At 43.3% G+C, this 12,417-nt stretch overlaps 1 protein-coding gene across 13 annotated transcripts in view; it reads left to right on the top strand.

Moving 5' to 3' along the window:
• The window catches only part of tle3b (TLE family member 3, transcriptional corepressor b), a 148,585-nt gene that overhangs the window by 111,744 nt on the left and 24,424 nt on the right, over window positions 1-12,417 (top strand). For 10 of the 13 annotated variants that reach the window (XM_084350912.1, XM_084350900.1, XM_084350901.1 and 7 more), the window contains exons 1-5: window positions 388-851; window positions 1,384-1,597; window positions 2,184-2,284; window positions 2,495-2,558; window positions 6,167-6,211. In XM_084350912.1, coding sequence (XP_084207038.1) covers window positions 1,574-1,597; window positions 2,184-2,284; window positions 2,495-2,558; window positions 6,167-6,211 — 234 coding nt within the window. In that variant the 5' untranslated portion in view covers window positions 388-851; window positions 1,384-1,573. Of the gene's footprint in view, window positions 1-387; window positions 852-1,383; window positions 1,598-2,183; window positions 2,285-2,494; window positions 2,559-6,166; window positions 6,212-12,417 lie in introns of those variants that run through there. The other 3 variants (XM_084350906.1, XM_084350905.1, XM_084350907.1) reach the window with 1 other exon arrangement.

Here is a 12,417-nt window from a genome sequence, read left to right on the forward strand (position 1 = left end):
CGTGATGCTCGTATTAAACTGATAAATTCAGCCTTTGGGTAGTGGGTGTATTTTGCTGTTTACACCAGCAAAGTGAGCTTGAATCGGCGTAGTTTTTACGGATTATCCTCGCAGGTTTATAGTCTTAATGTGAGCCGCTGAAGCGCCGGCTGAGATGCACGGACATATAAATTATTGCCTTTGTTTTGAACAAGCTGTTGAACGCACCGAATGTCACTTCAAATCCAAAATGGCGAACATGTGAGGTCACATTCCGCAGGCCAATCAGAACGCGGGTACACTGAAAACCCCACGTGGGGGATACTGCTCTGTGATTGGTTCCCGCTGCTAAACTCCTTCGGAGAAGCCAATTGGTTCGCGCACGGGCCTCTCTCGGCAGTCGGGTCCTCGTGTCAGTGCACAGTCTGTGTGTGGTAGAGCGCGCGGCGGAGGAGCAGGGTATACCCGACACAGAGCTGCGGTGTGTTTCACAACGGCAGACATTTTAAACATATTTAACCCGAAAAATCATCTTTGGACTTACTGGAAGATTCGCGTGCTACCACTGGATCTATCAGAGGCTTTCTTTGAACTTGTCCGCGGTCAACAACTCGTCCCAATCGAGGGGTTTCCAACGTCCGACCGGACGGAGAGACGCTCTCCGCTCTCCTCGGGACCGCCACCGGGGCTTTAAAGCACTCTCAGGGGGCGAAGAAGAAGAAGAAGTGTGTAAAAAACAGAACCAGCGACGGACATTTTCCGCCCTCATCACCCCGCGGTGACGATTACAAGTCAAGGATATTACGCTTTGTGTCTGGATACTAATTTTTTACCTGTGCGAGAAGAGAGGGGAGGAATCAATCCAGACAAAGGTAAAGAGGGCGACATGAAGAGAGCCGCTAACAAGACGGGTGGTGGAGGTGGAGGAGGAGGAGGAGGAGGAGGTGGTGGTGGTGGTGGTGTGGCTTTATGGCAGCCGACTTTGAAAGCAGCAGCTCCTTGTTTTCTGATCTTCCCGGACCACCAAAACAAGCCGTTGTGTGTGTGTGTTCTTCCTCTGTTTGTGGGAGACAAGTCGTTAGATTTACTTGAAAAACAAAGCACCGTGTCGTTGAGGCTGTGATCAAAAGTACCAACTTTGGGATTTATTTGATTCGTCGGATCAAACACGTTTTGCTGGCACTCTCGTTCTCTCTGTGTAATGCAAATCGAGGCGACACATTTAAGATTTTTTTTTTTTTTTGGACAGAAAACGGGAATATTTGAAGAAACAACGAGAATAAAACACATTTAATTTTTTTTTAATTATTTTGTAGACCGATTAAGTTTAAAACGCTTTAATTCCTGTCGGTACTGCTAAAGTGATTCATCTCCTCAGCTGTGCCCCGTTTTCTGTTTGTTTAGGTACAAAGGAGAGGCCGAGGAGGTGATACATCCAGCGGTCGGGGTCTGAGTGTGCGCCTCGCAGCCGAGAACAGGGCTTTGTCCGCCGCCATCCTGCGTGCACAGGGGAGGGGGTGGCGGTGAATTACCGCACCTTCACTGGGATTAAAGGGAGAAAACACACCGAATTCCCTCGTGCAAAGGACGCGACATGTATCCACAAGGCCGGCATCCGGTAAGTAGTGTCTTTGTCACTATTTGTAAATTGATGCATATGTACCGTCTTGCAAAGTAGCCTAATTAGCTCGTCAGAGAGGAGCTGCTGATCCACACCTTACTATTTGTGGTCTGCATCGGTGCTGCTGAGGCGCTTCACGCTGGCAAGACAGAAACTGGTAGTTCGTGTTTATTGGCAGCGAGATCAGTGCTTTTGGTTGAACTCAGGAAAGTAGATCATCACCTCCTTCTGTACACTGACTTAATTTTCTGCTGCAGTTTGTTATAGTTCCTTTTTAAAAAAAAAAAAAAATGCTATGAGGTTTTAATTGTGCTTTTTGCAACACTTTGTGCATGGTTTTCTTTATATTATTCACCCATCATCCTCTGCATGTAACATTACCTTGAGGGGGGATGAAGTCACCCGCCTCTGTCCTTGCACATGTTGTTGAGTGAAAGTGGCTTTTTCCTCCTAATGAAATGAGAGGACAAACCATCAAGAGAAAAAAAAACACAGCATTTACAGAGAGAGAGAGACCGATGAGATTATTATCCGCTGTGGTGCCATTATTTACACCTGTGGTCTTCAACCTTGCACTTTTCAGGCACCTCACCAGCCAGGGCAGCCTGGCTTCAAGTTCACAGTGGCAGAGTCCTGCGACAGGATCAAAGACGAGTTTCAGTTCCTGCAGGCCCAGTACCACAGGTAATGACTACAGCCGGCCTGTTTACCTACTGTAAACAACACTGGCTTCCTGGAAAGAATAGGAAGAGGAAGCAGCTTCTGTTTTGTTCCATTTTTATGGCTTCATGCTCTGATGTTACACTCATAAATATATCTGTTCTGAATGCTGTAGTTTATGTATAGCAAACTTGCCCTAAAGCATGATTTTATTTCTCTCTTCTCTTTTTAAAGTCTGAAAGTGGAGTACGATAAACTGGCCAATGAAAAGACAGAGATGCAGCGTCACTACGTCATGGTAAGAGCAGCCGTCGTAAAGCTGAGAATCTGATTTAATGCCGAATCCTCCTTTTAGCCCCAGGTGAACAGTCACAGGTGGTGCAGCCCTGGTGTTTTGCAAAGGCCATGTTAGCATTTGTCCCCGCTTGGTATTGTTGACTCGCGACTGTCTTTTCATTGGATAAGAAGGTGCAGGGTTGGGGGTATGTGGAACTCTAGCAGGGGTCAAATGTCCAACTATTGATTGTCGGGTGTGACGACCCCCCTCTACTGCCCTGTGGTCCTCTTTATGACCCTCCACCTCCCCTCCCCAACACACCCAACATGACCCACTGGGGGTTAATGACTGGTCTGCCGGCTTTGTGCATGAATCAGAGGGTTGCCTGTATTTTATTTTACTCCTCTACTCACCCACTGTGAACCGTGGGGTCATTCAGACACTCTTGACACACCCTGGGGTTTCTCAGATATGGGGAGACCTTGTGTTTTTCTCCAACCATAAAGATAATAGACTGCTTGTTGGGGGGCCAGATGGTGCCAGTGAAATCAATATCACAATATTAATGGGGATATTTTTCCACTGGATATTACATGATGAGAAATTTATGCAAAAATGCATAAAAATATTAATTAGATAGTGAGTACAGTGAACTACATGTGGGCCACTGTTTGTGGGCAAATGTGTTACATAGAAACTCATTGGGCGCCAGACTGATGATGACGATGTCAAGTAATTTCTTCTTGTTAAATTGATTAGTCAATCAAAAGAAGATTAATCAGCACTATTGACTGAATGAGTAATCAGTCAAATGGGAGAACAATCCGCAAGAGATGTAAAGGTGCACTATGTAAGACTTAGTGGCATCTAGAGGTGTTGTTGCAGATTGCAACCAAGATAATATCCTTAGCGGTGGCCGCTAAAACGTGAAAAACGCAAATTGCCCCGTCTAGAGCCAGTGTTGGTTTGTCCCTTCAGGGCTACTGTAGAAACAGGGAGGTGTAGCTTGGCAGACTTCGTGGAAGAGGACTTGCTCCCTCAGTTGCTATAAAACCCTCATTCTTAGGTAACGAAAACACAACGATTCTTTGTTTACACTAATGAAAACACGGTTTTGAATATTATATTACATTTCCTCCAATAGAACCTCCTAAATCCTACACACTGCACCTTCAATGATTAATGCGATATGTAATATCTAGAGCTGCAACGATTACTCGATTAGTTGATTGAAAGAAATGTAGCTGCCAACTATTTTTAGAATTGATTAATCCTTTACCTAAGTTTTCAGACAAGAAATATTTATCATATGCTGGTTCCAGCTTCTTAAATGTGAGGTTTTGCTGCTTTTTTTTGTCATTGACAGTACTCACAATATTAATGGACTGTTGATTGGACAAAAGAAGTGAGTTTGAGACGTTTTTGTGGCCCTTTCTGTCGACAAAACCTTAGATCCAGCCCTGCCAGTATCATTATGATTCCATTAAAAGTCTATAAACAATGATATTAAATCACCATATAGCTCTACTACATATTTAACATTTTATGGAGCATGTGTTATATGTGTGGAAACCTCACTTCAGAGCTGAGAGAGGAACTTGATTCCTATCAGAGTTACATGTAAAATTAAAACGTGTTGCGTTCAGTTCAGAGCTCCCTGATGATCAAAAAGAGACAGAAATCTGTGTCTCAACACAAAGGTTCTCTCCGATACAGGAAAAAGCTGCATTGTGTGCATGGAAAAAGAACAATCTTTATCTGACAGGCGATGTAACCTAGACCTCTTTCTTAGTTTGTGTATGTGCGTGCTTATCTTGTTTGTACATGAAAGGAATGACTTTAACCAAACGCAGCAGTACGTTTGTTAAATATTATTTTTCTCCTGTGAGGAACCAGAAGGTGGTGGGAGTAGCTATAATAAATGGAAGCTGTTCGCTGTGTGTTTGATAAACAAGACAGACAAGACGACGAGGCTTTAGTTTGTATCTGTCAGTGGGCTCACCAGCTTTTGGCAATCAGCAGCAGATAATGTGGTTTTCAATAATAGTATTGGCGCTGTCCTGGGTGTTTCAAGACCATGTTTGTAGCTCAAAGACTGGCAGTGCCCAGAAGAAGTAAATGAGAACAGCAGCCAATCGTCTGTCGGCTGTAGTTGCACAAATAACATGAAGTTGTCAAACTCTTCCGTTAATGTCAGAGTGTTTTTTATTGGCTCAACAAGTATTCAACTTGTCTCTTTTATTGTTTGGGTGCTAACGAGGACCGATTAGAAAATGGCACACCAGTAAAACAACATCTTATACAGCCTTGTTGCACAAACACAGTCTCTTCTCTTCTTTGCTCTGCGTCAAAAGTAACTTTTGATTCCTATTTTGTTAACACATGCAGTATTTCATGAAGTATACATATCTGGATTCATTCTTGCTCCTCTAATTACTTATTTGAATTAAAAATCAAGCATGGGAAAGTCTTTAAAACTAAGGATGCAGCGATTAACAGATTTGACTATTAACCACAGGTTAAAACGTCACAGATATGAGACCGTGAAGGCTCAGCTACACAGAGGGCTTCTATTCATCTTAAAACAGGGACTTCATGGTACATTATTTTTTTAAAGGATGAATTCACCAAAAAAACAAAATTCAGTTATTGTCTTCTCCCCCTGATGCCGATGGAAAGTGGGGTGAGGTTTCCTAGTCTTCCAAACATTTCTGGAGCTTCACAGCAAAACAACGTTTCAGCATTCTGCTAAGCAACTGGAGTAGACGAGGACTTGCTCTAAAACATAAAAAAAAAATTAAGTGGCTCCATACAGTTTGTCCATGTCTCTGGAAGCCCCTAAATTCCAAACTGATTTGAAAAGATGTTATTTACACCCTTTAAATCCAAAGTCTTCACTGAAGCTGCTAAGCTAAAAGCATTAGCATGCATCCTGTCTGAAAGTGGGTGCACAAATTCCACCGGCGTCCAGGGTGTAAATTATGTCTTTTCAAATCAGTTTGGGATCTTGTGGCTTCCAGAGACCTGGATTATGCCAAACAAGCTGCTGGAACCGTTTTATGTTTTTTTCCTGTTTTTTTTACTTTTTGCTGCGGTGCTGTTTAGCTGTGAAGCTCCAGAAATGTTTTGTGGTGATCCATCGTCATGGCAGTGAGTAGATAATGAGTAGATAATTTTGGGTGAACTTATCCTTTAAGTAGCTATGAGTTAAGAGTTGGATGGTCGGTGGATTGTAAACCAGTGGAAACAAAAGCATTGCACCTTTTTTTATAAAGTAACACTTACCAGAACGGCAAAACACTTGCATGAGAGACATTTTAAATTTCTGTCTGTCATTTTCTACTAAAACTGCCCTCTGACTTGGCTTGTTTAATATTCACACTATTATTTCTCTTCTGAAAGGCAACAACTGTTAAAAAAAGCAAAAACAAACTAAGAAATGCTGTGGGGGTAAAATACAGTGAATGCTTGTGTGATTTTGAACTAGATTGATGCATTATAATCGTGGAACTGGGATTTCTCAGTCTATAATCAATCAAAATCTATAATTAGATAGTAATTATAGATTGTGACATGTTTGAGGCTGAGTTTGTTCTCTAATGATTTCTTTCTCTTCTGTTCTCTTGCAGTACTATGAAATGTCCTATGGGCTCAACATTGAGATGCACAAACAGGTATGTAGCCATATCAGGGATGGTCTGTGTACAGCCAAAACACTCCAGTTTTTTCACCCTAGTGATTGAGGAATATAAACACATAGGTGCACACACACACACACACACACACACACACATACCTGACCTTAGTCTCTACCCTCATCCTTAAATGGCTTTAGGAGGCGCACACACACATACTGGCTTCCTGTAGTGAAAATGCTGACAGGCTAAACAACACGAAGGGCACGCTGCCTGATGGGGATGGTTTGATAAGATTAAAGTGAAGTATTTGGCAGACAGTCTGAGAGGATGTGTTTTTGTGTGGTTTGTCCTTCTGAGTGTGTGTGCGTGTTTGTGCACACATATGCCTGCACCATTCTGTGTCTGCCTCCCCAGTGCCAGCCAGGCTAAAAGCTCATTAGTTCAGCTGCCACACAGCACTGGGCATCATGCTGCAGTGGAAAGACTTCTACAGATGAATAGGGTAAAAATATCTTTAGTTATACCACCCAAGGAGCCAGTTCAGCAGACCGGAGGCATGAAGGAAGGAAGGAAGGGGGGGGCAGATATGTTAAAATCACTTTAGACATCTCTAGTGGCCACGATTACGGCTTCTTTGTTGATACGTGTCCAGTTGATCTTTGGACTGTCACGTCTGAAGTTTTGGAGGCAGGTCGTTCGAGTGTTTGTGGAAACTGTCTCTTAACTCAAATACTCGGTTTAAAGCCACCACACCTCCAAGAATGCACCCTGCTGACGTGCCCCAGAGCAAGACACTGAAAGTTTAGCAGCTCCAGCAGTGCTGTTCTGTCAGCTGTGCTCTGATATTCTCCTGGATGAAAATAATGCTTTCTTCAGGGAGTTTTTTTTTGTGTTTTTTTTGTCTGTCTCTGTGCTTAAAATCTTAGTGTGTTGTCTGTTGGAACAGGGAAAATCAGACAGAAGATTAATCAAGAACAGTTTTGATAAGTCAGTAATTAAGAAACAATGGGTTCAGCCTCTTAATCTTGAAGATGTGTTGCTTTTTGTATTTTTCTATTATTATATATGGAAATTTGAGTCTTCTGAGCTGTTAGTTGGACAAAAACAATATTTCTCCTGATGTACCTTTTTTTGACATTTTATTTAAAAAAAAACCACCAAAACAATCGAGACATTAATCTGGTAGTACACATCTTTTGTTATTGTTGAAATTTTCTTGATTATTTTGATTCATTATTTAGTCTATAGACTGTAAAAGTTTGCAAAAAGGGCTCACCACAATTTCCCAGAACACAAAGTGACATCCTCACATAGTTACTTTTGTCCAACCAACAGTCCAAAACCCAAAAACTCTTCATTTATTGTCATACATTACAAAAAAAAACCCGTAAATCCACACATTTAAGAAGCTGGATGCAGCAAATGTTTGATATTTTTGCTTTAAAAATGACTTAAACAATTAATGGTTTATCAACCAACTTGCAACTTGGCAACTAATTTTCTTTCAATCAGCTAATTGGTTAATTGACTAATAGTTGTAGCTCTGGTTGTTGGTTGCAGATCGATTAGAAGACAGTTAATCACCTAACGGCATGTATAGGTTATTTATTACTTGTAAGATGTCTGAAGCTTTTTATCTGGTGTGTTTAGGCGTGCCCACAGGATAAGGCATGTTCCTGCCGTCTGGCTGGATGTAATTGGCTGGTTAACTTTTGGTGTGGTTAGAATAAAACATCTGCTGATCCCACGCCTAATGTAGATGCCATATTCTTAAATGCAAGACGACACCCCTCTATAAAAGTCAGATTATCCTGTAAAGATCACAGCAAAACCACTCTGTTTAGCTAAAGATGTGACCTGAGGCCTTTGTGTCAGCTGTGAGACCCACGTGTTCTTTTGTATTAACAGACATCAGCATAATCTTTTATTCAGTTCACTTAAAAAGAGGGAAAAAAAGATTAACATGATCTCAAGACGCCCCTCCTTTATCTTCCTACACTTACATTTCCATTTTCTCTGGTTCTGTGGTGCCTTCTGTCTCCCTCCGTAACCTTTGCCTCCTCAATTCTCCTTTTCCACCTCCTCCTCATGCCCTCATGTCTTTTCATTGCTTCCCCCCTCCGCTGTCTGCCCCGCCACCCCGACGATGTGATGTGAATGATGGCCCTTGTGTCATTAGCTGTGTGTTATGATGTATGAGAGTGGGAGTCTGTCAGAGAGGGAGAAAAAGAGACGCAGAGAGGTGGGGTGGAGGCTTCATGGCCCTCAGATCCAGAAGGTTAATGGCATCAGTGGGAGGGTAGCCCAGTTGGAACAGCAGCACACTGCACAATTCATCAGCGGTAGACGTTTTTTGTAGGCACGTGTGTGTGTGTGTGTGTGTGTGTGCGCGTGCGTGCGTGTGTGTGCTAACTAGGTGTTTTCTGTTCATGAAGGAGCCCGCTGCCTCTCCCCCATCCTCCACCTCGCTATTCTTGAGCATTTTCTGTCATGCACTTATCACCAACAAGGAGATTGAAGTGATGCAGGGTGTGGGGGTGGAGCAGGTTGTTGTGGGTGGATGCTGGTGGCAGTGGACAAAACATGGAGGGGGGTGGGGGGGATGGAGACAGGAAAGGAGCGAGAGGCTTCGGGGTAAATGGGTTAATCGACTGGTCCTCTCCTGTGCATCTCCTTTGTTTATCAATAAGCCCAGCGGAGTCGACGGAGCGCTCTGAATAATGCATGATCCCTGCCACCTCCCTTCCTCTTGCTCCCTTCTCCCGTCCCTGGTGAACGAGTGTTTGTGATGACATCAGCGAGAGGTAAACAGACGGCCCTTAGCTGTCCCTGTTATTGGAAGGAGGGGACAGAGGGGGGGGTAGATTACTGGATGCAGGCATATTACTTTGTTCATGTTGCAGATTTATTGCAGTACGAAAAAAGCCGTGATAAACTCAGTGTGTCGTTATCGCTCCAAAGCTGGATTGAAAAGCAGGGAATGGGAACAAACACACACACAGATATGCACATCTGATATCCTTACATCAGTACATAGTAACACCAGTTGCGTCTCAACGCATGCACACTAGTGTTATCATGATACTGGAATTTCTAACCTTGATACAATACCCTAAAAAAGATCTCAATATTGGATACCATTTTCAATACCACCGGGAAAATCTGACAAAGCAAATCAAGGGCCCAGTGGGGTAGGAGGCGTCAGAGAAGATGTCAGTCCACCTTAAGTGAGCTTGTGTCGAAGTCAACGCCAACTCTGTGGCTAACCCCTCTTTCTTTAATCAGTAGGTTGCAAGCAAGAAACGGCTTGAGTCTTGGGGAGTTGTGACATTTATTCACTGACAATCAGCATAAACTGGTCACACACTATGCTGCTCCATTCACCTCTTTAACGTTACTGTAAACTTCATACTCACCGTCACACACACACTCTCCTCTTCTTTCTCTCTCAAAACCATACTTGCTAACGCTACTCACACAAACTTCAGTTATCACTGAAAGGAGTATGCTACTTGTAGAACACACTTTAGTTTTAAAACATCCTAAAAAAAGATCCAATAAAATAATCCAATTACAGATACCAACAGAAAATGAGTAGCCAAGTAGCCAATTTCATAAACTACAGAGATTCTTGTAACTTCAAGCACATTCATAACATAACATTCATACAGAGTTAGTAGTAACGCGTTGAAAAAAAGATAATGTGTATTGTTTCTTTAACACACTGGTATCGGATCGGTATGCAGTATCAGCCGATACACAAACTTCAGGTATTGGGAAAAGCAAAAAGAGCCATCATAAAATCTGTACTTCCAACGCTGCTGTTGAGCTGAGTGGTTGCTCGCGGAGGGATGTGTGTGGTTGCCGGGGGGTAATTTGTTTTGACAGTGTCTCTTATGATGGCAAAGAGTGCAGGGTGGAGGTAATCACCCTCGCTTGCTGTCAATAAGTGATTTTAATTAGCGCAGCTCATTAGGCTGCCTCAGCAACATGCCCCGCTGACTTTGTGGTGGGGGTTGCTTTGTGTTTCACTACCTCTGTTCTCTGTTGTGGTCCCTGTTTATGTCTTGTACCCTCGCATACAGTTTGATTTCTGTTCCCTCTTTGGTTAACTGAAAGCAAAAGGAGCGTGTCCTAAACTATGTTACTATATTTGGCTGCTTGGTTTTGTTGCACGGTGGGTAGCCATTTTGGATATCAGTACGTACACGTTTTCTCACTTGTTGAGTGGATGAGGAAAACAGAGAAAAAGCTTTATCGAGGAGAGTCGTGTCCGTTTCCTGGATGGAGGAAGAGGGTGAACGGAGGAGCAGAGCGAGGGAGATAGAGAGCGAGAGCTTGTGCAAATGAATAATTTATACAGGATTCCTGGAATTGTTTGCCAAGGTGATGATGGCCGACCTGTCTCTAAGCCAAAACAAACTGACTACGAGAACACACACACTCTCTCAAGGGAGGTTGACGAGGTTATTGGAGGCTGTGAGACATGCTTTATTTTGATAGCCAGGCTAGAAGGGCCGGTAGAACAGTGTTAGCCAGTGTGTGTGTGTGTGTGTGTGTGTGTGTGTGTGTGTGTGTGTGTGTGCGTGTGCGTGTGCTCAACCAGCTGATGATGGTTTTGTGTGTCAGTGCTGATGTGGTTAAATGGAGGAAAATACTTTAAATCTATGTCTGTATATACAAACTGCATAATTTAAATGAAATCTATAAAAATATTGTCGTCATGATGAGTTGAACGCTAACGTAATCAGATGTAATCTGTTGGAAAACAGCCCGTTGCTCTGCCGCAGAAAAGGATGTCACTTCAGTTTTGTGTGTATGAGCTCAAAATAGAATGACATGCACATGCAAAATATTCTTCATGCATTTGTAATGAACAAGATACCTCTAAGTGCCTCTTTCTTCCTCTGCTCTGGCTGAGAAGATAATTCCCAAACAACCATCTCTGCCCCCCCCCCCCCCCCATCATATGCCACTTGTTTTCCTCGCCAATTGAATCCTCGTCAGAGACTCTGCTCTCCACTTGGGGGCTAATGCCTGGAGCGACAAACAGCCAAATGGCTTTCAACGCACCATTGACAGAGGGCTGCAACAGAGAGAGAGAGAGCCTCTCAAAGCTCTGGTGCTACTAGACAACCCTGAGTACCTGTAATTGTGGAGCTGCAGTGAAAAGCTTCTGCAGGCTCAAAGGCTTCTGTTTTCAGTGGCTTTAAGTGACAATAAACTCTTTCCAGTGCACGTCTCTGCCACTAAAAGCACTGTGGAAAATAGAGCCTCCAAAGTAAAGTGGGAGTCATTTAAGAGTGCTGCGAGTCATTCGATGCAGCGTGTTATCAGTGTTTCTCCCCTTCAAAATGGCAGAGAAAACATCATGTAAATGCTCAACATTTGGCCTCCCTCACATGTCTGAGCAGAGTTTGAAAAGGAAGGACAAGATGTAGCTGATAAGGCAGTGATTCAGTTGAGTGTGTTTCTCGGGCTTATGTGTGAGTCATGTTTGCCCTTTTTCTCTTAAATTGTTGCTGAGATATGATGGCAAAATGTACGACATCAGCATCGCAATAATTAGGCCGCAAGAAGAAAAACAGAAACGGATGCAAAGGAAGTCTGTTCCATTGTTTAATTTCCTGGTTCCAAAGTAATATTTTAACTCTGGGGTAAATTTCAGAGGAAGCCAAGGTTTCTGGAACATTTAACCCTGAATTCAGCTCGGCATGATCTCAGCACTCAGAGCACCTGGTGCTTCAGCTCAATGTCAGAAAAAGCCGCGGACAGAAACCTGTGTTTTTAGCGTGACGCACTAAACACCTCGACACAAAGGTGCACCTGAATTCCATGAATGTTTTTGGCTTCGGATGGCGTTGTGATTTGCGATGAGCAAATGCCTTTCTTTGTGAATTGGTTTGTGGTGAGGGTTTGTAATGTTGTTGCTCTAATAGCTGAGTGTATCAGCATACCGCTGTGTCCTACAAGCCCCATGTTGCTCCCCTTGCAGCCATTTCCAGAGAAGTGGTGTGATGCTGAAACACTCTAATCCTACTGTGTGTCATTGTATCCAGCCCCCGCTAATGATGATGGTTTATGAGTCTCCATAGAGCTCCCTCCCTCTTTCTTCTCTCTCTCTCTCTTTCTGTCAGCCCCCAGTGCAGCCCCCTCCCCACCTCCCCTCTCCCAGTTATCCCTCATTAATTTCCCGTGCCGATCAGATCGACAGGCCGAAAATTCAATTTAATGACCTGCCT

Source organism: Pagrus pagrus (genome assembly GCF_965226575.1).
Source record: "Pagrus pagrus genome assembly, chromosome: 1".
Taxonomy (NCBI): Eukaryota; Metazoa; Chordata; class Actinopteri; order Spariformes; family Sparidae; genus Pagrus; species Pagrus pagrus.